Source organism: Canis lupus, chromosome 20 (assembly GCF_003254725.2).
Source record: "Canis lupus dingo isolate Sandy chromosome 20, ASM325472v2, whole genome shotgun sequence".
Lineage (NCBI taxonomy): Eukaryota > Metazoa > Chordata > Mammalia > Carnivora > Canidae > Canis > Canis lupus.
This window is the reverse complement of record NC_064262.1, coordinates 19,000,672-19,028,469: the sequence shown is the minus strand read 5'-3', so window position 1 is coordinate 19,028,469 and position 27,798 is coordinate 19,000,672. Positions and strand designations below refer to the sequence as shown.

General features: G+C 42.2%; 1 protein-coding gene across 4 annotated transcripts in view; it reads right to left on the bottom strand.

Moving 5' to 3' along the window:
• Nucleotides 1-27,798, bottom strand: part of PDZRN3 (PDZ domain containing ring finger 3) — a 237,461-nt gene that overhangs the window by 22,038 nt on the left and 187,625 nt on the right. Inside the window, exon 1 of one of the 4 annotated variants that reach the window (XM_025451604.3) lies at nt 26,490-26,988. The exons of the other annotated variants lie outside the window; for them this stretch is intronic. Within the exon in view, the coding sequence (XP_025307389.3) occupies nt 26,490-26,558 (69 nt within the window). The 5' untranslated portion in view covers nt 26,559-26,988. Of the gene's footprint in view, nt 1-26,489; nt 26,989-27,798 lie in introns of those variants that run through there. 4 annotated transcript variants of the gene reach the window in all.

The following is a 27,798-nucleotide window of genomic DNA, read 5'->3' as shown; positions in this document are numbered from 1 at the left end:
GGTTGGTTTGCTTTTTAAAGTCAGACACAAAACAATCATACAGGAACCATACTCTGCAGAATATACCTCTGCAAAAGTTCCTGAGCTTTTCAAATCTCTGGAGGGCAACACTGACAAATTCGTGTCACTTAACGTACGAGTTCCTGAATACAAATCTCTTAGACTGATAGTCCATTTTTTCAATAGGCGTGTTTTTAGTATTTATTTATACATGTCAGAATGAACACTGAACCTTCTCCTGTCTGGCATATGCATCCTGCCCCTGGCCCCCGCCCCCCACTCTCTTGTACTTCAAAGCACACTGACAGTGAGGTCCATCCTCCGAGGCAGAGAGCGCTTCAGTGTCTCTTTGTCTGAGCACAACACAAGTATTGATTATGCAGCTGTTTTCCTATTTTTGCTGGGCGCCCTCACTCTGGCCCTCCAGGGACAAGAACTCTTAGGACCAAGTATCTTGTAAACAACTGCTGGGTTGAAGAATAGATGTCGGACTCTCTCCTTGTAATGAAGCCCAAGTGCATCATGCCCGTGGAGATTATTAATGATCTGGATTCAATCGACTTAAGTCATTTACTCACATCACGAGGGAGTTCGGCAGAACAAGAACTCTGAGCTACGGAACGACTCATGTGCACAGTAAGTGAGTGGCTGAGGCACTGACCTCTTCCATCCTCTACCCCGGAGGACTGGGAACACCAGGGCCTCACCTCCCAACCGTCTCAGCTCTTCCTCCTTTGAGAAGAGCATAAAAGGGCACTAAAGGCATCCTTCCCAGCTTTCCAAACCAGCTGACCACCTTGACTCCCTCCTTGCTCAGAGTCCCGTGTGCTGAGGGCTTGGGTCGGGAGGGGTGGGCCGGGCGGTCAAACAGCAACTTGGAGATCTGTGAAATTCAGGCTGTAGCAGAAGTCTGCGTGCTGTATTTTCTTTCCATTACTGCTCAACGCCAAGAGTCAAACAATACAGGAATTTACAGGGTGATAGTTTGCTCCTAGGTTAAATCAATGCCACAGACAGCAGGTGTAGGAGACGTGGGTGTGGCCAATGCCAGCTAGCCTGGATCATCTTCTACCCTCGGGAGCCCCTGTGGATCGCTTGTACTGAAGGTAGTATTACCTCCAGTGAACTCACACATGAAGACTTTCTTTTTTTAAGCTTTTATTTATTTATTTGAGAGAGAGAGAGAGAGAGCCCACGCACGGGTGAGGGGAGGGGCAGGTGGAGAAGCAGACTACCTGTTGAGTAGGGAGCCCAACGGCAGGGCTCGATCCCCACACTGCAAGATCATGACCTGAGCCAAAGGCAGACACTTAACCGACTGAACCAGCCAGGTGCCCTCAGACCTGAAGACTTTTGAATGGGTCCTGCAAGATCTGTCCAATCTGCTTTCTCTAGTCATGCATAAATACCAGGTCTTTTGCCAAAAGGGAACGAACGTGTGGTTTTCTTCCAGGACTCTTCTAGTTGTGTCTAAAAAAGAATCCATCCTAGGAATCTACTTTTTACATGTACAATTAGGTCTTGCAAATACAACACCAGACAACCTCAGCTACCTGGTCAACAAACATCCCTCCCTTGCCTCACCTTTTTCCTCTCTGTGGAAGAGAGATAGGTTTTGTTTTCTTTCCGTCAGATCAGAGAGCCTTCCCTCCTGGGGAGATTGAGGTGGGGGTTTGATTAACTTTGGCCTATTATGGCCTTGTTCCTTTAGTGATGGATTTAGGCATGGGTATGCAACATACCTCTGGCTGATAGGATAAGATAAGGAATCTTCAAGGGAGCTTTTGAAGTTTTGTTTGTTCTTAAAATAGGACGCAGGTAGGGATGGCCCTCTTTTGCCTCTGGGCAAATCATCTGCATGTGTTACATGGACTCATGGGAGCACGTTGGGACCATGCTGAGAGCCTGACTCGGAGGCCAAATTAACAACATACTGAGGGATTCAGAGCAGAAACATGGGAGAACTGGGGTCTCTGATGATGTCACTGAGCAAATGAACTAACCAAGCTTAGAATCTCTTAACCCCAAATTTCTTGTCATATTCAGTACTGAATACCTTACTACATCGACTGTTTTAACTTAAATCTTATAACCCAAAACATTCGCACAGGTGTATCACACAGATGTATTGTAAAATTAGGCAGGAATGTATTCTGATTAGTTCCTAGATGCATCCTTCTATCTGTATAAAAGAATTAGTGAAAATGCTTTTCTAATTGGGAGTGTATCTTAACCAGCTCATTTTTATAGAAAAGTGATGGCAACTATGACTTAGGGAGATTTTATAAATCAGTGCTACAAGACTCAGCAGATGTTTAAATGGTACCTCAAAAAAAGAAACACAAAGGACCTGCCTGAGTCAGTCTAAGTTATGAGGATTCTCAGAGGCAAACAGCTGCCCTGTGTCTCCATGCACACAATTCCAAAAAGCAAGAAGGCTTTTCTGAATGTGTCCCACTTTTGGTATTATTAAAAGGTGTTGATTCAACAACATCCATTCACATCTCTACTGCCTAGGATGAAGAAAGAGGGTGGCAAACCCAAAGGGAGGCCTGGAATGTTGGGGTGCCTGCGAAATGACCTCTTGTCCCCCTCCAGGAAGTCACTACTACGGACGGCTGGGTTCCACAAAGAGCCATGTCTGACATCTCTGCCCATAAGGACAATTTCAGGAGCCCAAGGCCACGTGTGTATGTTAATCAGATGTAGTTCAATGAAAGCCTGGGCACAGTCTAGGTGAACTTCTCCTTCCTTAAGTTACAGCTCAGGGACAGAGAGCACCAGGTCTGCAGGTGGGAGACGAGGGCAGGGTTGGAATCCTGCCCGTGGGCTTCGAACAATTTATTCTGAGTCTCAGTCACCTCATCTGCAAAATAAATATAATTATAGTGTTGTGCCTCTTAGGGTTATTATCAAGTTTAATGAGATAATCTACTCCTAGTGCCTAACATGCAAATAATAAGAAATTTACTAAGATACCAGTGCTAATGGGGATCCTATACCAGAATAGTCACATTTCCCCAGCAGAAAATAATCTATAAATCAAAGAAGCAAAGTGCAGCCTAATTAGGTAGTCTTAAGAGACATGTGTGTACTGAAAGGCTCCCTGCCCATCTCCTTTTCCTGGACCAACATACACATTAATATTCTAGAGCCCTCAAGTTGGTATTCTCAGGCAGGGGTTTGGGGTGTAAGAGATTAATTTTATAAGACTTGACCCCTGCCACACAAGCTTCTTGACAGGGTATTTTAGGGATCATTACATTCTCTTAAAGGACGATGAGACAAGGCGGGAGTTTACTATCCTTAGACGATCCATTTTTGCAGCCAAATTTGTTTTGAATTACCTTGTGCACATAACACTTATTACACTGTCATCTTGGAAACACATCACTGAGAGCCTTCGCGAGGGGATGACTCCTGTGCACTGTCATCCACCCGAGAACGACAGCTTTTATTCTCGGGATTAGCATTACATCTACATTACACAGCGCGGTGGTGATGATGGCTGCAATTACAGATGGAATGCTCATCCGGTGACGTTTGGCCCGGTCAAATTAAATATCATTAACTCGCCCAATTGAGCAGATTGCTTTTAAAACAGTTTATGCAGCTCTAAAACCAAGTAAATGGAATGTTTTGGAACAAGAAATGCTGATTGCAAACTTTATCTTTATTATAAATTAAAGGCTTAAGTTATTCACCTAAGGCTCTGGCTGGTCCCTTGGGACTTAGGTGCAATTATGGTGAAAATCCAATCAGTCTGTCTCAAGGCAAACATCACTGCCACAAATATGACATGACGCTAAGGAACCTTCAAGAGGTCCTTTAGTGTAAGGTCTCCCGAGACAAGACAATTATGCTGTGGGCGAGGAATAATTCTGTCCTGGTTCCGATTAGGTGGGGGTAACATGCCTGCTGCTCTTTGTATGTGGCAAATGTGACCGTCTTTTCCATGATCCTGAGCACTAACGCAAAACTGGTGGGATTTTCCACCTGGGGGCAGACTTCATTGACAACCCATCTGTCCATCTTGCAGTCATTCAATCCGAGGAAGTATTTGCCGAGGTTATTTAGTGAGAGTTGTTCCTCTCTTGGCAGACAGGATGGTACTTGGGAGAATTTCTTGTGGACAAATGAGGACACAGCATGTGCTAGCCACTTAAGAAATGGCCAGAAGGAATGTGTTGGGGACAGCATTTTCCCAAGATGTCTAGTGAAGGATCTGATCTGCTAAGATGGCCATATTGCTCCCAGAGACTACAAATGCTGGAACACAAGTTGAGCCCATAACCCAGAGAGAAGCTGGATGATCACTGTCCACCTAAAAATGCCATTGGTGAAAGTCTGTCATGCACTTTGAGGGTCGCCTTTCAAAAGAGAATCCCAGAAAGCTTGCAAGGTGCCCTACAACCTAACTGTGAGTAGTTCAGGATACTTTAATATATGATATTTGGAAAAGACATACCATATTCTCTCTAAATTGGAAAATAAGTATCTATTTATGGGAAGACGTTTGGTTTCTGAGAATCAAGGAACTGCAATCGCCTCTCTTCCTACTGCAGGTGTAAATGACCCCCATAGAAAGCGCTAATGCAGTTTTAAATCTAGCCTATCAATTATGCCGCTGGCTAAAACACAACTTTTAGAGGGTTCATTTAATTAAATACAGGGGCAGTGATTTCAGTCTGTAAAATATCAGACCTGTGTTGTCAAACTAATTAAAACTTAGATTCCACTGGAAGCAACAGACAATAATAAACTACATGCCAGAAAATAAAAGGTTTCAAGCTCTGATTCAGGTTGAAGCAAACATTTTCTTTTTCATTCATGAAACTCCTTCTCTGTCTTAATTTATTTCAAACATATAGCCTGCTCTGGGGCTTGATAAAAGGAAGGCTAGCTTATCTAAAATATAGGTATTATGTCCATTAAGAAGAGGAGTCTGAATGAAGAAATAAATGGTGTTTATATTAATGTGTTTCTGTGGAAAGCACTCATTTTACTATGTGATGTCTATGTATAAAAATACTATACACTTCCACAGATCTCAATTCCTAGGATGCAGAAACTTAAATCTGTGGGAGTACGTTGGTTTTCTAACACAGATCACACTAGAGTTTGTCCATGATAATTTCTAAATGCATCCTGATGTTATTACCCTGGGTTTGGTATTTCTGCAACCAGAAGTTTCCCCCACCTTATTGCATTCAGAGTGCCCTGAACAACTGAATTTATAGCGTAGGTAATTGTCTTGTTAGAGGAAACTTCCTTATGTATCACTTAAGTATTTCACATTTTAAAATCCTTTACTTTTTTTCTGAAATAGAGAATATTCCCGGCTACCAGCCTCTGAATAATAAAATGGAGGACGTGTCTTAAAGAAATAAAGGCTAAAAACCACACGTGCACTAATTTTTTTAAAGTAGTATTTGTCCTAAAATTATAAAATGCTTTCTTCTTAGGTAAAAAAAAAAAAAGAAAAAAGTTCTACCTTAATCAACAGTATTTTGTTTATCTCCTTTGGAAGGCTTAATGTCATTACCCAAAGTCTCATTTTAAGTGATGACATCTAAATGTCCATTAAACTACAGTATATTTGAACCACTCTGCACCTTAAAATTAACATGCACATTTTTACATCATCTTAAAGGTGATGATTTAAAGATGCGACTCAATCTGTTACAGGAAAGCCAATGTCGAGTTCTTGGAAACAAGGTGTTTCTATCACTAAATCTCCCTACTTTCTCTGACTCCTAAGTTCTTTGGAACATGAGTGTGTTTTCCACTTATATCTTTAATGCCTCTGTAGCAATGATTGATTTCAGGTTTAAAGTCAGTTAAATATGGTCGATTTTTTCCACAGCCCATCACTGTTTACTCCTGGAAGACACTCTTCCAAATGCTTCTAACCATCCTTGCCCTTCTCTTATTCCTTATACTCATCTGGAAAAACCCCGACCAGTCCTTATGGTCCAAACCATCTGCCTGTCGTCCATTTCTATACATGAGTCTAGTGATGCTGGAGAACATTTACACAGTGAGGTGTCACTAAGTAGAATTCACAGTATTTTCTTGATTTGTAATCACATAGCTTTTTTTTTTTTTTTTTCTACTGATTGCCTGTATTTTCTCACCAGGCCCTAAACTCCATGAGGGCATGAACCGTGCCTTTTGTTCCCTGTAGCACACACCCAGACCTTAGGATAGCAGCTGGAATGTAGCAGGCTTGCCAGCAGGTCACTCAGGTGACCTATTCACTGATTTGTAGACAGTCGCATTCCCCCACTGTGCACATCTGCTGCCATTTCATGGTCCTTTCTCTACTCCAACAAAAATTCAACATTCTCTGCTCTGTGATCTTATATGCTTAGCTAAGTTGAATAACAAATCTGGCTGAGCCTACTATATCATTTCCAAACTTCAAACGAGAGTAAAATGTTTTGTATTTTTTACATCCATACATATTTAGTGAAAAGCATTTTCAATATTAAATATATACAGCACCGTTTTCAATATGATCAGCATGGCATCAAGGAGAAGTGTCCTTTTTGGAGAACGTAAAACATGAGACCCAGAAAAGTCATGGCATGTCTGTAAAAGACCAAAATGGCTCTACCCAAGCTTTCCTGTCCTCTGTGGGTTCTGTATTGTAGGAGACAAGGTGGGGCCACTTCAAGTGAAAACAGAAAACCTCCCATATAGAAGGAGGGAAGGAGACAAGAAAGACTGAAGTTACAGACCTCACAGAAAATCAGAGAATGCAAAAAATGGTTTCTTTTTCTGAACCACTCTCTTCTCTCTCTCTCTCTCTCTCTGCCTCCCTTTCCCCTCTCTGTCCCCCTGCCCCATTCCCCCACAGCTCCCCTCTCTCCAGGATCACTGCTTATGGTTGTGCAGACTGAGCTGTGAGCAAGGTGTCCAGACAAGGAGGTGAGTAGGGTGGGTGGGCTCAGATGAAGAGGGAGCCCTTTTCTAATTTCCACTGAAGTGCTGGAGAGGCTGGCAGTGGTCCCACTCTGGGCTGTCATCAGGGCAGGAGCAGGGGTAGTGGAAGCACACATGATGACCTAGTCTCTGGACACACAGAGGGGACTGCTTGGTGGCTCAGCTACCTCATCCCTACCCCAAAAAAGGTTTAAACAAGGTATCTTTACCCAGGACTACTGTGTTGCAGACTCTGGGAGAGCAGCACTATCTTTCTGTGCTCCATTGTTCACCTTGGTATCTAATGAGAGGCCAGAATAGATGAAGTAAAATGCAGAGGTGCTTTGGACACTTCAACCATAATAAAGTCAAGAGCGGTACAGCGCTCCTGCTGTGCCAGCCCCTATTCTAAGCACTCTGCATACATTTACTTAGGTGATCTTCACGAGAGGGAGATAATGTAAAATTATCTACATTTTACAGATGAAATCAGGAGGCCAGCGAGCATTTGTGTATCTGCAGACCTTTGACAGTGGCTTCTCCCTTGAATCAGGAGATGCACGCTTAGTTCAGAGGTAGCCATGCTTCTTCTTCTTCTTCTTTTTTTTAAATGTCAATTGTATTGCATTTAATGATTCGTATTGGCATTATCTCCTACTATAAAAGCAATATAGCCACCAATCAAAGGAAAAAGGCGTGGTTACATTTTTGCAAGCATCATACTGAAGACCTTATGAAAACCATTTTATTATGTCATTTCCATTTCCCTGGTGTAAACTTTATATTGGTCTCATAAATGTATCTTATAAACTTAAAGTTGCTATCTGTTTTCCTCAAAGACTAGGGGAGTGCTTAGGATAAAATTCTACCCTCAAGCCAAGGCCAGGTAGGAAGATTCCTCCCTCAAAACAATTGTTGTTATGCCAAAATTAAGAGAATATTTTTTAAAAAGTGTTTAATGATGTTTTATGTGACCATGGTTATTTAAGTTTCAAACAGTATCCTAATGGAGACTGCATGGAAGTGCATAAGAACAGGAAGGATAAGACCCTTCAGTTCTAGGGTCTCACTGCTCAGTTTAAATATAGGATGTGTCAATTATGTGTTCTATCTTGAGCAAATCAAGCTCCTGGCTACTCAGTGTTCTTATTTGTAAAATGGGTCAACAGGAGGACTTAACTCACTGGTTGGTTGTTTGAATTCATTAGGTCATACACAGAAAGTAATTAGGCTTCATGCCCCAGCAGAGCGAGTACTCAAAAACTATCAGGCATCTATTACCCTCATTCATTTGAAGATTTATTGGGGAACCTACTATGTGCCAGGCACTATGTCCCACTGATAACGTGGTAACCAAAGCTCAGTAACAGTGGATGAGAGTGACCACTGTCTGGGCTGTGGAGTGAGACACACATGGGTCTGAGTCTCTACCATTTACCAGGTGTGACACTGGGTAAATTACTCTACTTCTGTGTGCCTCAGTGTCCCCCAGTGAATCTGGAGGATATTAAAGCATTTACCTCCTAGGGTTTTGGTAACCACTACACAGTATAAAGTAAAGTTCTTAGCACAGTGCTGAATGTCGGCCATTGTCATAACGCTGCAGACTTGGACAAGTTAGTTGACTTCTCCATGTGCCTCATCTGTAAATAGAGCTGTGAAGATTCACTGTAGAGGGAGTCTGGCTCACAGTCAGCACTTTCACAGGAAATACTAGCCCCCACGTGGTTCCTAAACACGCCAGCCACCAAATTTCAGTAAAAACTTTACTGCAAATAAATAGTGTAAGAACATCAATAAAAAAGATTTTATGTTACGCTCATGTCTATGGGAAAGACACAGATGGATCCGTAGAGGGATCCTAGCACTGTGCTAAACACTTTCTGTGCATGATCCTATCACATCTTCTCAATCAGGTCACTGGTGTAGTCAGAGGTATCATCTGTCTTTATAGATGAGAAAATAAAAGCCCAACGTTGCTAAAAGCAGCATCTTAAGAAGAGTGCAGCTCATAAGCAGTAGAGATGGGATTTGAACCATGTCTTCCCAAGTTCAAGCATATGCTATAATCTGTTTACCATTGAGCTGTGTAGCTGGAGCACTGTTATCTGACCTCGGGCCAAAGGTAAGATTAGGTGTAAACAAGATGGGAGGGTGGAGTGAAAAAGAGTCATCATCACAAGGGGGGGAAGTGGCAGGTAAACCTCAGAGGAAAAAAATCAAAGCTCTGAGAAGAACAAAGTTTCTTGGCCAAGAAAGACAGTCACTGTTGGCTCCTCGGTGCGAAGGGGTAAGTGGGGCCAGGCTGACCCAACGTGGCTAAGCCAGCTGACCTTTCCCAGAAACTCCCCTCGGTAATGGGACGTGTTTCAGGAGTGGAGTGAGGAAATGTGAGTTTTCACTCACCCACCCTTTCCTACTTAGCTGCAGAGAAGCTGAAGGCAGAGGAATCTATTTTCTCATTTCTTTTCTTAGAAAGTTGTTCCTTCAAATTTTAACGTGTTTGTCCTACAAATGTCCCGAGGCATTTTGTGAAGCCCCAGAAATGGGACACCACTGAAAATAGTCCAACTAGGAGGAAAATAATGTTAGTCTTGTTAAAATGGAAAACTCTTGAGCCTTAAGAAAACCAGTAGCATCAGACATTTTGAAGCCCTTGAATCTTACAGGAGGCAGGTCAAGAAAGCAAATTTTGAAAGAAGGTCATACACACGGGCCTTAATGACCTATATCTTATTTATTCCTCTTGATAAGACAATGAAATTTCCTAGCTGTCTTTATACAACACCAGCGTCAGGAAACAAACCAACGAATGCCAGGACAAATGAAAAACTAAAGCTGATGCACTTTACATAGAATTTCCTGGCTCTTGTGGATTTGTATCTTAAATATTTAGTGTAACTTTAACAGTGGTTTGGAATCTTTTTTTTGTTTTCTGTTTTCTTCCAAGAAACAAAATTAAGACTTACATAACTTAGATAAAAACTAATTTTTGCTCCTATGTCGCAAACTAGTAGTAAAATTTCCATGAAAATGACTGAGATAGAATCCTTAAAGGAAATGTTGTAAGTGATTACTGTATTGTAGTCTTAGCAGTTCAGAAGAAAAGTCCATTGAGAATGGCATAGTACCAGCATGAACACAAAACTGACACTGAATGTTGAGAGAATTGACTAGTTTTTCTTTTGTTTTCACAGAATAATTAGTCGGCGGGTCCATAATTATCTATCTCAATAAATTATGATATATCATCTCAAACACTTCTAATTTCCTAACTAGCATTTTTAAAAGATCCCCACCAGGGAAAACCTAGAAAGTATGGCTGGGATTTGAAATATAATTCCAAAGCTAAAAAGCACCTTGATGGTAGGGATCCTGTCTTTTACTTCAAGAAATGTCAGACATCATTATTCATTCAGAGTATTTTCTGTGTACCGTGCACTGTGCTTAGGCATTTTATATTCAATCACTTTCAATCACTCATTCATATGCTTATTGATCTAAAAAGTATTAGGGATGACCGTGTACCCAGTACCCTGCCTGGAGTTGCCAGTGCACTGGTGAGCAAAAACCAGAAATGGGAGCTGCCACAGTAAGTTCATAGTCTGGTAAAGGAGACAGATGCTAATGATCCTATAATGATCCCTCTTTCAGGGAAAGAGAGAACCTGGCTGGGGCTGGGGAGTGGGCCGGTATCAGGATGAGGGCGATCCTCTGAGGAAGAGATGTTGAGCACAAATCGGCAGAATAGACAGGATTTACATGGGGAGAAAGAGGAGAGGATATTCCAGACAGAAGGAGCAGCATGTGCAAAGGTCCTGCAGCTGGAAGAAACCTGGCACAACTGAGGGTCAGAACAGGTAGAAAAGAGACTATCGCAGGACTGGAAAGGTGGGCAGATGCAGACCACACTGACCATGGGAGGCCACAGAATGGACCCTGACTCTGTGACAGCTAAAAAGGGGTGGGTGGAAAACAAAGAAGATACACGTTCAGGTTTGCCTCTTAGAAACATGACCGAGGTACCTGGCTGTTGTGTGAAGGCTGCAATGGGAGAGACCAGGAAAGACGTGTCTGAGGTGGCCCAAGCAGAACAAAGAGAGATTTAGGAAGTGGGGCCCCTTCAGCCACCCTCTGAGTTATTTCCATTTTCACAGAAGTTGAGACTCAAGAGAGTAAGTGACTTGCCTAAGGGTCACAGAATTATTAAATGGTAGTTAGGGGAGCCTGAACTTGGTTTAACTCCAAGATAAATTACTAGAGGTGTGCATATCTAGGCAAATGCTAGGCTTCTCAAGAATTTTTGTTGTCCTGATACTGGATTCCCCCTTGAGTACAGGCTCCCTGTAATGTTCTGAATCCTAAATCACAGTTCCTTCGTGGGGCTCCCTCGAAAGTGCACAGCGAGAGCATCACGTCACCATCTGCTCTTCCTGTCCAATGCCAGCTACCATTTTGTTGGACCCTCTGTTTCTTAGGACTCTGGAATCCTACATGTCCATTCTTTTGCTGGAAAACTGTAATGAGGCTAAGAATATAGGGGAAGAACGGTTTATTGTGCCAACTGGTTAAAAAAGCCACTCCATCTTCTAGTTCAACAACTCTCTCTGCAAAATGGGACACACAGTCCTCAGCCTCAAAAGGGGAAGCTTTGTTCTTCACATGAGCTTTCCTATATGGCTGTTTTAGAACTATATTTTAAAAAATGTAAACCATATCTAATTATACAATTCCCAGATTTTTAGTTTTTTTTTTTTTTTAAGATTTTATTTGACAGAGAAAGAGAAAGTATGCATAGGCAGAGCGGCAGGCAGAGGGAGAGGGAGAAACATGTTTCCCACTGAGCAAGGAGCCCAATGTGGGGCTCAATCTCAAGACCTCAGGATCATGACCTGGGCCGAAGGCAGATGCTTAACCGACTAAGCCAGGCAGGCACCCCCCAGATTTTTAGTTTTAATCTTTATTGGACATCAACATTCTAAAATGGTATTATGATGGGTAATTTTCAGCATTTTTATTATGAAATTTTTTCCTGAACTTCTTTTCCCTTTTAATTATCCCCAGGAGGAAAATTGTAGAATTGAAGTCTGCAGTTAGCAGGATGGCCTTTGCTATGCCAAGTGTCCTTAGAGTCAGTGGACGGGCTCTATATTTTATTTTCCTAACTTATGGCAGTGGACTCATTATTCTGGAGAAGGAGGTGTGTATGTGAGTGACATAAATTCACTGCAACAGAACAAATAAGACAACACAATTCATTGCTTATCTAGTTAATATGATTAAAGCACAAAAACTAACCTCTTGTTTGTCCTGAATTGTACAAAATTCTCTATTTTTAACTGCAAACTGGTGCTCAATTTGTTGAGAAAAATTTTGGTTAGAGGAGAAAATACGTGTCTCTCTCCTGCTGGGTGGAGATATTATTTCTAAATTTGAATAAAATTTCTAAAAGACAAAACACTTCATCCTACCAGCTCATACTTCATCTGTCCTATGTGTAAGAATAGTCCATTTAGGAGTGCTTAAATGCAGTCACAAATCCAGATATATCTTTAGTGAATTGTCAAAAGATTCACAGTTTGCAGATACCTTCCCTCGCAACCAGAGACAACTTTATATCAAGAGGCTATATAAATTCTCTTGAAGTTATCTCCACTGGAAGACAGAGCTACCTAATGATCACTGTGAGAAATTAATGCGGAATTCTGGAAATCCTGGCTTTGAAAGCAGAACCACTGAAAGTGAATAGGAATGAGGGACTCTGGAGGAATGGAAGGAATGAGCCTTTATGAATCAAAAATAAACTTAAGGTGGTACTTCTTTCTCCCAAGATTTATAAACGTGATTTATAAATGGCACCAAAAGAATAATGATGACATCCTAGGATATTTATCACCTCTAAAATAGGGAATAAAATGACTCTCCCTCTCAACTTCACAGACACGGAGGCTTTAAAATATGACCTCATTATAATAATTGATCTTTGCTTTTTTGGTGATTACATCCTAGGCAATGAGAATAGCAGAGTAATTACAAGTTTGAGCTGCATAAAACTCCCAGGATGGAGAAGGTCCATGATACATCTGTTGATCTTAATGGAAATAAAAAATAAAAGATGTTTATGGAAAGTATGAACTTTAATATTTAATAGCCTTTCTAGACACAATGGATTCCACAATCCCCTGCTTCAACTACTCTACCACATGATGGGAGCAAGAACTATGACCTCACTTCCTTTCAGCTCGTAAGGACAGCCTCAACTGTTAGAACTTCTTGAGTCCACTTTCTCCTCTCAGTTTTGGTTACATGGAAGCATCCCATCAGGGTGGCGGGTCCTTTAGACATCCTCCTGATTCTCGGCTCCTGCACGGGACACGGAGGAACTTTGTTTAGATGACAAAATAACCTTGAGTGTACTTCAGTGAGGTGAGCCACAGAATCCTCCAATGAGAGGTTGGCCAAAGCACAACTGTGAAATCTTTCCTCTGCTGTCAAATTGTCAGTGAGTTTTAAGGAAGAAGCTAACAGGGTTGTTTTGGCGAGAGGAAGGAGGATAAAACTGTTTTCAGGGCACAGGAATTAGCATGTGGACTCTCATCCCTATGACAGAGAAGAACCTGCAGCATTTTCTAAGATGATTTATTAGACATGGGTAGAATTTGCTAGAAACCTACCAGGAGCAAATCATCTGGGAAGGAATTAATGATCCAAACACAACACTTGATAATGCAATTAGAATATGAGGAAATGTAGGAATTTTCCAGAGAGAGAGAGAGAGAGAGAGACTTTAGAAAAGTAGGGAGGGAGGGGGGCAGAGAGAGACAGGGAGGGGAACAGTGAGAGAGAGGGAGAGAGAAAGAGAGTAACGTACGTGTACATGATTTTGATTATGTCAAACTCAAAGCCAAAAAAGAATCTAACAACTTTCCGAAAGAGTAAAGTTGTCAGGGGCAGAAGGAGAGGACTAGGGTGCTCTTTCTAGCTCTGATGCTTTGCTATGGTTAGCAAGTGTCCCAGCTGAGTGGAAATGCACTTGCAGCTATGTTTCATCAAAGTGGTGTGCGGGTCTGAGAAAAAGAATTAAGACCACTGGCAGCAAAATAGGAGACCCGCCCATCACAGAATGGCAAAGCGCAGTGATGAGACACCGTGTTTTTCTTTAGCTGCTGTAGGCAACAGTAAGATTTCTCCCTCCTACTTTGGTTTGGGTCAGGAAATTTTTCCTTTAAACTTTTTCTTACTTGAGCTGGAAACCAAAAGCCTGGAACTCTGGAAGCTTCTTTTTGACCTCATTTTTTCTTGCCTCATGGATGAGCTCATAGAAAAACATGTTTCCCAGTGGCAACATCCACTGTGTGTGTCCAAAGGAAATTTCCAGCTGTTCTACTTTTCTAGTTGCTGTCCTAGGCTTTGTGTACACACTCTGTCTAGGTAACTCAGGCTTCATTTTCTTTATTTTTACCAATGTCTAACCCTAGACATTTTAAATTTTTATTATTGAACACTGTATCTTCCTTGTCCCCCTCATTTGTTTAGTTTGGAGAGGGTATGGCTAACATTTGTAATGCCTTTTCAAAGCACTTCTTTATTTAAATATTTGGTGTAGTCATACCACCATCTACACAGCATTTTCATACTTTCAAAGTGTTTTCATCTGCTTTAGCTCAGCATGTAAGTGTCAAACTTGGGATGGCACCCTGGAAGCAGAGCCCTCTTGGGATACTCAGGGGCCAATGAGACATATCCACAGGGAAGTATCATGAATGAAATGCTTTTCCTAAAAGACAGGACTCTTTCTGCCCTGGAGCTCCTGCCTGGCTAATGCTGCCTGCTTGGTGTTCAGACAGCTAGGAAGCCAGCCTGGCCACCAGGATTGGATCTTAACCCCGAAACAGGTGGCTCCTCGTGCTTGCCAACGGCCATCCACAGACCATGTTACTGGTGTGTTTTCATCTGTGTGATAACTTGGCAATGTCGCCCTCCACCTCTAGGTGGTAAGAACTGGGCGGATCACGACTTTGTTGGTTTTGCAACTCCTGCATCATCACCAGTGGCCATCCCTACTTGGCACACTAGAGGTGTTTAAGAAATAGCATATGGAGCAAAGGACAGAATCTGAGCATTTCCTCCAAATGTACTGTGTATTTCCACCTTTTCATTACTCTTCTTGGGAATAATTTCTTTTAAAAGCCCTGTGTGCCACTGCTCTATTCTAAGAAAGGACTTAGCAACAGTGGTGGCCAATGATGTCCACGTAAATTGCCCTTGTGGGTCCACTGCCGTGACTTTCTCTGTCTCCCGGAGACCTTCTACCCACAATGATGATCCTTTTAGACCCAATCTTGGAGGCCTTGCTGCCATCACGTCCTCTAAGAATGCTGGCTTTCTCTCTTCGTCCCCATAGCCTCAACTGGCTTGTTTGACAACATATAATAGTTAGCACCATGCCGTACCGGGGCGAGGGCATGAGTGCTGTGAGCCCAGGGCTGCTTTCCATCTTTTCCTCAGCATGGCCCAGAGAACAAAGTAGGCACTCAATAAATGCTGGCTTTAGGACAACTAGAGGGTGACTCTCAACTGGGGTAACTCACAAATGGAACTCGTCTCCTGCTTTCATTAGACAGCAAGATGAACTTTCCTTGAAGGAAGTATCACATCAGTACATCATGTAACCCCCAGAGCTATGGAATTGCCTTTTTTTTTTTTTTTTTTTTTGTAAAAAAACAAAACCAACCTCCCTTTAATAAAGGATCAAACTGAGCACAGTTTCCTGGTCCAGTCTTTTGACGATACTTCCATTGCAGATCCATATTCCTTCAAGTTTTCCTTATAACGTAATTATATGCTCATTAGTGTAAAATTGAATTTCTGACCTCCCGCCCTTCCAGAATATAAGCCCCCTAGGACAGCGACTTCTCTGTCTATCGCACTGCCAGATATTTAGTACAATGCTGAGGACATAGTTCAGACAGTGCGCCGGAGGCGGGTGGTTCTGTGTTAGGATCCTGGCTCTGCCCTGTAGGAGCTGCGTGATCTCAGGCACATTAATCTGCTTCTTCGACTAACACTCAGTTGTCTCATCTGTATAATGGACACAACAGGAGCTGTGCTTTAAGGAGTTGTGTTAGAATTACATGAGATTCTGAAACTAATACATGTATACAGACCACATGCATGGCAGACAGCAGTCATTTATCATTGCTATTAGCATAAAAATCCAAATCATTGGAATGTATTAGTCTTCAGCCTTCACTGTTAATTCAAGGACAAAGAATACAGAGCTAGAATTGCTTCTTCCTTTCTCTGGACGTTTCTTAACTGTGGCTGAATGTGGAATAGGGATCGTTCTAAAACTTGATGGCCCATTGAGAAAAAGAATGTGCTAGCTCTTCACCTTGACTTCTCCTGGAGGTTTGCCCCTCCCTTCACTGTAAGGGGAACAGATACTTGTTCTCACGTTCCACTTCATGGAGGAACCTGAACAGAAACTTCTATTGGTGGAGGGAGAGGCTAGACAGGCCAGACAACTCAAACTTCAACTCCTGGAAAATTCCTAGATACCTAGGCCTATACTACACATTTTAGGCTTAGAAAGTTGCTAGAGAGAAAACAGAAAAGGAGAAAACACTGGACCCAGGGAAACAGGCACCTCTGGTTACGGAACTATAACGTGTGCAAACACACTGATACATGCAGGTAAGTGCAGCATATGGTATCTGGTATCTAACAGGGAGAGTATAGGAAATACAAGCTATTCATGCCAGGCATTTCATAATTAGATAAAAAGGAACAGAATCCCTGATGTAAAATACTATTGTGATTCTGGGGGGTGGGGGGAAGAGCCACTGCTCTTCATCTCCTGATGCCAACTGAAATATTGTTATGAAGGATAGTAATTTCTCTCTAGGTTTTCCAGATTCCCCAAATAGTAAACAGGTGTTTGATTAAGGAAAATTGGTTCATATTATTTAGAATTTTCTTTTATTAAAATGCATGTCATTTCTAATGTTATGTGCCACACCACTGACACTTTTGGGCAGGGGAGGGGAATAATTAGTTGTCACGTATGGCAAAACAGGAATGTGTCTGGGCTGTGGGGACACTGCTTAACACACTGGGATGAAACTTATTTTCCCAGATGTCTGACAAATTAACTCTGTTTTCATTGCCTTAATGCTGTGAATAGTGTTTGTCTGCATTATATGGTTTATGCATTGTTTGTTCACAAAAAAGGGCATTTTTGCTTAAGACTTCTTTATATAGAAACATGCAAACATGCCAACTCTTAAGAAATGTGTTTGTAAAGATACAAGTTCTAAGTGTAGTCGTACAGCTGTCTTCTGTTACAACAAATGGTAGAGTTTGAGAGAATTCTTTTTGCAGCAGATGAAGAATGCTTTAATGCTAAGGAAAAAATAAAGCAGTATTTCAATACTTTTTTAAGATCTTGATTAGCAAGCCAACCCCTTCCTCCCCATCATTACTGTTTCTGATTTACTTTCCTTCAGAATTTGGGGGAGACCGAGGCTTTTTATAACAGACAATATTTCTTCTTGGGGCTCTTCTTACTATTCTTATTTTATTAAATACGAATACATTACAAGTTTTGTAAGATACACCTAATTATAAGGAATGCTACACTGAATATTTGTAAGCCCATCCCCCAATTTGAGAAAAGAGCACTACCAATATGTCACTTTGACAAGCTGAACATCACATGTCCGTGGACAGAAAGAATGCCGAGAAGAGCAGAAGAAGGTAGCAACAGAGAAGGGCCTGTTCTCTCGGGGACAAGAGTTACTACAGAACTAAAGCACAATAAATCAGATCCTCGTAGTGTGAAGCTGGTGCAGTGAGACTCTCGATGGACCGGAACAGAAAGGCCAGAAACAGCCCTAAACACACATGCACTGTCCTTTGATGGGGGAAGAGATGGGTTTTTTCTCCTAGTGGTACTAGGAGATCCAGCCTACGAAAATGAAGTCGACTCCAGCCTTACACCTGTCTGTGAAAGGCAAACGTGATAGAAAGCTTTTGGAAGAAAACACAGGATAGCAGTTTTATAGCTTCAAAGTATAAAATGTATTTCCTTACAGACAGTAAAAGCACAAACCATAAGAAGAGACTGATATATTTGACCGTGTTCAATGAAGGGATTTGGTTCACTGGAAAACATCATAAAGAGAGAGCAGAGACAAGTCACAAACCGGGAGACAAGGTCTGCAAGTCATACCTGACAAAGGACTGGCATCCAGACTCTGCTCTTAAAAATTCTACAAATCAAAGGAAAAAGATGAAAAATCCAAAAGAGAATTGGGGCAGACACCTGAACAGATACTGCGCCTACGTGCATACACACACACATACGCACAGCTCAAATACAGTCAATATACACACCAAGAATAAAACACTATTTTGTTAATAATCAAGAGTAAAGCATAGTGAGATCCCTCTCCGTATTCACAGCATCCTAAGAAGTAAGGAACCAGACGATACCAAGTACTGCCAGGGATGTGAAGCAGCATCATCTACCGTGATGCTGAGAGATAATCTGGCATTGGTAAAACCAAAGAAGCGTATACCCTAAAGCCCGCCTTCCTTCCCACCCTCCTGTCCTTTTGTCCATCTGTCTGTCCATCCATTCATCCATCCATATGTAATCACCTATCTCTTAAAGCGGTGTTTCCCAAGGAGTGATCCCCAGACCAGCAGCATCTAAACTGGGAGTGAGGCACAAGACTCAGTGCTTTAACAATAATGCCTCCAGGTGATGCTGATCCATGATCAAGTTTGAGAGCCAGTGTCCGAGAGGAACTTTTGTGCTTCGAGGCTGGTGCAAGTTACAAATGAGAATCCATTCCTCTCCCCCACCCCACTTTTTCTATTAAATTAAAAAAAAAGTGAGAGTATCTTTAATGCCCAGTGAGTATGGGAATGGGCGATGAGGTAAACCAGACACTTATTTGCTGGTGGGCATTACATAGAGAGGCTTATTTGGGGGATAATCTGGCAATACTGATTAAGACCTCTAAAAGTATTTATCCCCTGGCATAACACATCAAAATGTATACTAAGGTAATTATTAAAGATTGGTCAGTGGTACTGTTTTGTTAGACACAGTGAAACTGAGTCCTGCAATGTGAAAGTGCTCCAGAAGCAGAGTCTATAGGTCCCAAGCTCTCATCAAGTGATGACCACTTAGTGCTTCATCAGAAAGAGGTCCCTAGAATTCTGCAAATTAGGGTTCATTTGGTTAACAGGGTCTCTCTAAAAACATATTTTCTTCTGGCAGGAGGATTCTGCGTACCATCATTCACATTATGGGGAATGACTTTAATTTCCCATTTACTATGGAAAGGGAACATTTATGGAGTAGGAGGGTGTGTAACTTAGGAGGATGCAGAGTACTTCTGGAATCTGAGGTGATTCTGAGAAGGACACTGGTTAAAGAGAACTGAAGGTTAATTTGTAGAAGATACACACACGCATATACACCTGTATGTGTAGGTATATAAGTGCATATGTCTTTAACAAAGCTTCGCTAGCCTTCATTTTTCCACTTGTAAACTAGATATTACAGAACAACTTACTTGAAAAAAGCCCTGCTTGGGATACCTGGGTGGCTCAGCGGTTGAGCGTCTGCCTTTGGCTCAGGTCGTGATCCCGGGGTCCCAGGATCGAGTCCCACATCGGGCTCCCCACATGAGCCTGCTTCTCCCTTGCCTGTATCTCTGCCTCTCTCTCTCTCTTTCTGTGTCTCTCATGAATAAATAAATAAAATCTTAAAAAAAAAAAAAGAAAAAAAAAAGCCCTGCTTAATCACAATAAAATGACTTTTATTTTGTAGTAACCCACTGATGGTTACATTTTGATCTGAATGTTAAGTGTCTGAGATATGAGTTTGTCCTGCTGCCTATACATCCAAAAGAATTAAGGAAAACTACCCAAGAGCTTAGGTAATTTAAAAGTCTTCCCTTTTCTAGTATTTTTAGTTTAACTTTGAACAGAGGTACTCAAACTAATGAGCACCAAACTCACCTTAAGGCCTTGTTCAACACAGATGGCTGGCACCCCTCACAGAGCTTCTGGATCAGTAGGTCTGGGGTATGGCTGGAGATTCTGCATTTCTAACAAGTTCCTACATGATGGTGATGCTGCTGGCCCAGGACCATATTGTGAGAATGAATGACTTAAAAGAAACTTCTGGAGATTCTTCAACAGTTAGAAAAGCTCTCCTTGATCCCCACTGCCTCTCAAACCAAGATCCTTTTACTCCACAATTGAACACTGATGCCAATAACTTTATCTGACTTCTGCACTGTTTCAGCATATTCTTTATAACTGATGAGTATAATAAAATATATTTGAAAAAAAGATTATCCTGCTTGGCAGGTGACTAGTACACTGGAACAGGGACTCTTTCCCCAAAGTTAACCAACAGACACACACCACTCAATATGCTCTTGGTGAAGAAATAGGAAAGCAGGTCAGTCAAAGTAGAAACATTCATTCATTCTTGACTTTTCTCAGTGCAGCACTTGCTGTTAGGCAGCAGAATCCAAGGACATTTCACCAATGTTATGACACCTGCCACACTACTGAAGGTTATGTTGCTAGAAACCTGGCTTTGTGAGCTTTAGAGAAGGGATGCTATGTTCCCTGCTGAATCCCACGCTGGTCAGAGAATGCAGGAGAGTTATTTTGGCTCTGGCATGCCTCCGGACCTGCTGATGGTATTCTTTTGTGCCTGCGCTCCCTTACCCCCAATATAGCCATGACCTCTCCTTGCATTATTAATGACTCCAAGAGAAGTCATTTATTAAAGCTACATTTTTTCACTGTTCCATATGTTTCTTTCTGCCAGCCATGGCAGGCGTGTCACAGGAACGCTGAGGGAGGGGCAGTCATCTCCCCTGGGACTGTACCACCTGCCTCATGGCAATATGCAGCTGTATCTATGGAAGCCATTAGAATCCTGGGACGCGGACTCATTTGTTATTGCTAAAAGCCTTCCTAGACCAAAGTGGGACCTACCTGATACATTCCTCATTCATAAGTTAATTTGGTAAACATGTCCCGAATAGTTTACTGGTTATGTGTCAGGACCTGGGGTGTCACAGACAACAAGACAAAGTCCTTGCCTTCTTAGGACTGACATTTTTCCTGGGGACTGGGGGTTGGAGAAAATAGACAAGTTAATAAGTACATGAATTATGATAAGTGCTAGGAAGGAAATAAACTGCAGAGAGAGGTCAATATGGTTGGGTGTGGGGGGACCTCTCAGATCAGAGAAGGTCTCTGTGGAGAGGGATATTTGAGCTGAGTCCTCAAGGATGAGTTGGTGAACTATGTCTCAGATGGAGCGGAACAGTCAGCTGAAGGTTCTGAAAAGTGAAAGAGTAAGGTAGGTTGTGGGTGCTGCAAGAAACCTGCAAGGACCAGAGCAGATGCATGATGGGAACATGGCAGGCAACTCCCCGAAGAGGTAAAACAAGGCCAGACCACACAGGCCCCTGCAGGCCACAGTTAAGGAGCAGGTTTTATCTTAAGGGCATTGAGGGACCAATGAGCAGGGAGTGGGAAGCTCACTACTCAGCATAGGGTTGGTTGCGTAAACACGGTGGCTGAATGAACGATAGGTAAATGTCTTGTATGCCCTGTGTTCTCCACTGGCACCTTCGTGATCCAAATCACAGTCATCTCTTCCAACAGCTCGTTCTGGGCTCCTAACTAGTACCCTTGTTTCTTTTCTTGCTCCTCGTGCCCTACCAACATGTACACGATCCAATGTGTTCAACCAATCATCTGCTGAGGGTAAACGTGGTGACTAGACCTCCCAGGATTTCACAGCATAATTAAGGAGGCTGAATTAACAGATTATGCAGAAACAAGGGGACGCTTGGTGCAGGGATACATGGGTACACAGGACCTCATGGAAACTCAGTGCAGGGATGCAGAGGTGGGTAGGGGTTCATGGGAAGGCTCAGTGCAGGGCTACAACAGACTGCAGAGATACAGCAGTGCACAGGGTCTCATGGGAACACTCACAAAGGCACCTAAGCTGGGGTGGTAGCAAACTGGCCTCAGTACTAAACGTAAAGCTAGAGAACTCCTTTAGAGTCACCTAATGCTTTGTGCCTAGAGAAGAGGTTGGTAGAGAGAGGGGAGCAAGTCCTGGTCTAACCCTAAGCCTTTCCTTTTCATTGCTTCATCAACATCGAAGTGCTTTACAGTCTACTGTTAATGGAGGAAAAAGACAAGACCTAGTGATAGATAAATGCCCACAGTGGAAAAAAATGACTTTCTCAGCCACGGATAAGCGCCATGTCATTAAGGCAAAAGGAGATGGGCTTTCTTTTTCCACACCTGCTTTACCTAAACTAATTCGGATGGTAAAGCTACTTCTAATAATAAAGCTTTTGGCATTGATAAGTTGTGTAAGCAAACATACTCTCACCCGCAGGAGAACTTAACCATGTTCAACACGTCTGTATGGAGGTCAAGGTTATGTTCATCCAGGGAACCACCATTAACTCTGTCCATACTTTATCATACCACCACCTGGCTGATTCTCAAAATCAACAACTGTAGGGAGCATAAAAGGCACAAATTCCTATTTTTTTGTTACTGAGAAGGAAAAGAACATGAGTTTTCTTAAATGAACCATTCTTAAACCTGCCTGGGAGTTTGATGGGAATGCTGCACTCCTGAACATTCTTCTCTTTGTCCACCATTTTCCCCTAACATGAGGGACCAGAGGCCCTGTCCCAAGTCCTCTCATTTGTAAGAGAACAGACCCAAATACTCCCAGGCTGATGGAGGTGCCAAGCAGCACGTGGCCCTGTTTGAGAATGCAAGGTCTCCACATTAGCTCCACAAAGGTGAGAATGATTTTTAAAAATTAATCCAAGTGTTCCATGTAACATAGGTCATCTATTCACTGGTTTTGATAAAAATGATTTGTATTAGAGAAGAATTCAGATTTTGGAATCCCAACACAGACATTGCTGCCATCCCCAGTTATAATTCCTTTGCGTTTCAGTTTATTTTTGAAATGGGGATATAATATCACCCATCTCTTGGTGCTGCTGTGAGGATCTTATGGAGAAATGTGCAGTCAGCACTTAGCACAGTGCTGGCACACAGTAAGTACTCAATAAATAATGCTATGGTTCCTGCAATGAACATCACTGAAATCGTATCATTATGTTCTCCTTCCCTTCTTGAAAATGTGTATGCAAGACTTTTAGTAAATGTATTAGTTATTATAATTTCTAGGTTGAAGTCCCAAACACAATTATTTCCTCATGGCCTAAATAAGTGAGCAAAGGTGACTATTCTACAAAGAAGAGGTGGAAGGAATGAGTGACACTGCGGGGTGTGTTACTCTTTTCCCCTTCCCCTGGCCTCCATTTGAAATCTCTCCTCAAAGCATCCACATACTGGCCTTCCCGTTGTCTGAAAGGACACAGCTGGGGGGATGGCTGATGCTTGGCCGGTGATGGGGTCCTTGGTACTAAGCCAACAGAGCCACAGACCTCTCCATCCCTAAGCCACTCCTCCTCCACCCCTTCCCCATAACCAGGGGACCGGCTTCAGCTGGGTTCTGGCTACAGCTCTAAAGCTGTCATGTTCCCTATGCCATCAACCCCTGCACATATGGGGATTTTCTGGGCAGTTAATTTAACCAAGTAGAATAACCTCGAAGCATCTTCCTTGATAACTTTAAAGCATCTTTCTTTCTTGTGTCTGTCCTTCCGCTGCAGCAGTGGTCCTGAGTGATCAAAGTCACCCGAGAGGGGCAAGTTTTCCAAAGCAGGAGACAGCTGCTAACTTCAATGTTAAATGTCCCACAGGTAGAGGCCCTGTCTTGATGCTTCCCGGGACTCTACAGTTACCATGAAAGCACAAAGACTGCTATACCTCAACTGATCTAACAACTCCAAGGTGGTCAAAGGGCTCCTCTTGTACCCTCCTCAGAAGTATTCCAAGGATCCCCAAATATTTCAGCGCATCCCTTAATGCACAGGGCAAATCACTGATATGTGTGCACTTCTTTGCAGTGCTTTCTGACAACCAGGCAACTTCATGTGCTGCTGTTGTTTTTCTAATGTGATTAAAGGTACAATAAGGTATGTGTGCAACAAGAGGCAAAGCCATTGTTCTGCATCATTAAGCTCACAGCGGCCCCAAAAAGAAATTGTAGGCAGCTTGCCAAAGGCCCTAATGAAGAGCATCTCTTTGAATTATCTCTGGATGAGGAAAGGATAAAGTCTGAGCCCCAGAATATTTGATCCTCTTTGCGCTGCTGTTACGAGGGCTTACTGAAGCCAGACACACTGGACCTTCTGGAACTGTAATTTATGGGAACCTTAATTTCTCTGCTTTTAATAAGGCTTTGCATAATAAGAAGGGGAATGCAGTTATTAATTCCTGCAAGTGTTTTGTGAATTCCTTTATGCTACGGTTCAGGACTCCCAAAGAATAGGAGAAAGGGGATTTTACTTAGTTGGCACAAGGGTAATGGGTCTGAAAAGTAGTTTGAGTTTCCTGAAAATAAATCTGCATGGCTTCCTAAATTGCTGACAAAGTGTATTCCAGATGGAAGTCATTTATCAGCAATTTACTGCATGATGCTTTGGCCAAAAATATTTCCACATAAATTCACCTAGTAAAAAACAAACAAACAGAATCCAGGTTCTTTCTTTTGGGGGGCTATGGGATGGGGGAAAGAGCCTAAGTAATATAGAAGAATAAGGCACAAGTTAACATCAGATTTGCAGGAGATGGTGTAGGGTTGTCACATTTTGGAGGGTTCCATTGTAATTAACACACTTACAACAATGAATGCTAAATGATATTTTTGTGTACTGATAGTTAAAAGAAAAAAAAACCCCAGCAAGTTATTAAGACTTCATTTTTATGTACTATATTATATACAGAGTAGTGGGAAGTCTGTAATAAAACCACCTTGGTGATGGTTCTGTTGTTCTGCTTGTTTTGCTTCTGAATTCCTGACTCACTGAGAACTGGGGGCTCACTGCCCATTGCACATGACACTCTGGCAGAATTTGGATTACAACATCACCATATGATCACACAAGGGATGGAGGCCAGATCTCCAGTGCCAGTGGCACTTTTGCCCACGCCTCCAATGTGCTCCCAGACCGCTTTCAAAGGACAGAAGTCCAACAGAGTGCTAAGCATGAACTCCTATGTCAGAAGTGTATGTCAAACACTGATTTAAGATGCTTGTTTTTCGTAAACAAAAACATTGTTTTTGTTTTTTAAGATATGTGTACTCTGTATACAGGGTGGCTGGCAGTGGTGGGGTGGGGACACATGACCAAGCCCCAAAAGGTTTGTTTTGATCTCTATGCTTCAGTGGAGAAAAAGACACAGACACAGGCACACATGTGCACACGCATACACACACACACACACACATCTTTTCTTCACCCAGGGTCACTTTATCATTAGATTGTTCACAGAGGCAGCCAATGCACAGAAGCAGCCTTGCTTCACTGTGTCTTTTTAATGCGACGCGCCCTCTGGTGGCGTGTGCAAAACTGGTGCCCAATTGATGGCTAATCAAATTCTTTTTTTTAAGCTGTCTGGCTCTTTAAAGAATATATTGATATGCCATTCATTGTGATAAATTAAGGAATAACCACCTTTGGTTTTTTTTTTTTTTTACCATAAAGACCTTATTCTATCATTCTAATTAAAAAAACCTTTTGAATGGGATTATAATTTTTGATTACTGAAAAAAATTGTTAGAATGATTTAAGGGGAAAACACTTAACTGCCAAGTTCGGTTACCAACAACAGTGTGCAAACCTCATCGTTCAGGATAAAACTGGAATATTTAAAAATAAGACACTCAACATAGATGTAAGGTAAGTTATCTGGGTTATACCTTAACTGTCCCATTTCATCTCAATTGAATTTTCACATTACTAAGGATGCAGAAGTTTTGAGAAGTCATCTGCTGTGGATGACAGCACCTAAGATCAAATCATTTGCTCTTGAAGTTCTTAAAATTTTCACAGGGTGAGGTATAGAAATGCCAAGTGTGAAGCATAAATCCGAACCACATGTCCCAGCACAAGAAGTTGCTGAAAGAATCAAGTCTGTGGTAGACGCTTGTGCTCTACTCAAAGGCGCGCCTCATAACTATTTGTAAACAGAGACAAAACCGTGCAAGCATTAATCATCATCCCATCTTCTCCGACGTGTTCAAAGGGTGACCACGCTCTGACCCCTCCTAAGACATTCGCTGACACTCCAGAGAGCGGTCAGTTGTAAAAGAGCTTTGTGACATGCCTGCTGGATACATACTTTGTGACTGTCAACATCTACTTAAATATTCAAATATAGGCACCTAAGTGCCACTGTGAGGGCAATCACGTAAGAGATTCAAGAGAATGTACAGAAGAGTCAGAAGAGCTGTCTCGGTCAGAACACAAATACACACCCAAATCCCCAATTCCTTTCCCAGAAGTTACACTCTGCCAGCTGAGTGCCGGTACACTCCCACAGAATAAAATGCAATGCGTTACCTGGCAAACTTCATAGAGCAATTTGTACTGCTCCTCTTGCTTCTGCAGGCTGCACAAACTGCATCCCATGTTTAGAGAAACGTCAAAGGAAGGCTTCAGTACTCGCCAGCACCCGGGAAAAGCAGCGTCCTGCGTGCAGGCATGAAGGTATCCTCGGAGAGCCTCAGGTGCATCGGGCGGGCTGCAACACTTCACATTGGCGTTGCTCTCTAAGGCTGAAAACAACTCTCTCCCCTTCCACGCTTCCCCTCCTTCCCTCGCAGCATGCACACACACACACACACACACACGCACACACGAGCCCGTGCATGCACACACACACACACACACACACACACCACTCCCTCCTCTGAGGGACTCTGGCAGCTGGATTGTGGTCCAATGCACACGCTATATATACTGCTGCTCATGCATATTAATCAGTTCTCATTGACTATTCATAACAGACAATGATACAGAAGCTATAATTGCCAACTATGACAGTTGAAATTTCTCTAATTAACAAGCAAGTGCTCCAGTGGTAGGGAATAATAAAAGACACTAACAATTTTGTAAGCCATTTTCGGGCAGTTACAAATAAACATGACTGCATTTTTAGCAAGGTCTCTTAGGATAGTCCCTAATGCATTTAAGCTAAGTAGAAATTCATTTTTAAATATATCATAAAATTTTTGATGATATAAAGTGTATTTAATGCTGCAGATAATGATGGCATATAAACGAGCTTTACAGAATGCACATGTTTTGAATAATACTCATATAATATTTAGAGCTTTACCAAGTTGTAGGAAATATGTGCCATATATGAATAAAATACAGAAATTTAAATTGCAGGATCTAAGTGTGTATATGCAAAGTAACCAGGGGGATGTAAGGAGATAGCCTGCCCTAAAGGTGAGCAAGAAGATAATCACTGCTAAAGTGCATTTTCAGTTCCCAAAGCAGAAAGTTCTTTCTTAAAGGGCTGCCCAGCTAAATGGAAGGAAGAGAAGCAACCAGCTTTGTGCCATCTCTATAGCTGTGTAGATGCTTCAGATAGCTTAGAGCCAACGCCACCGAGCTGTCACTGGCTACTACAGATCTGGATGTGATATTCCATGGCTGCCTAGACTTACAGAGCTCTGCTCTGTGCCGTGTGTCAAAAAAGCAGGGAGTTGCGATGATAACATGGAAGGTGAGTACTGACAGCATTTTTAAGAATTTTAATCCTTGCTGTCTTGCCTCTTGTCTCCCTTCATTTAGCCTCTGATCCACTAAGTTTGATGGCTTTTAAAACAAAAACTTTCTTTTTTCAAATGATCACCCCACC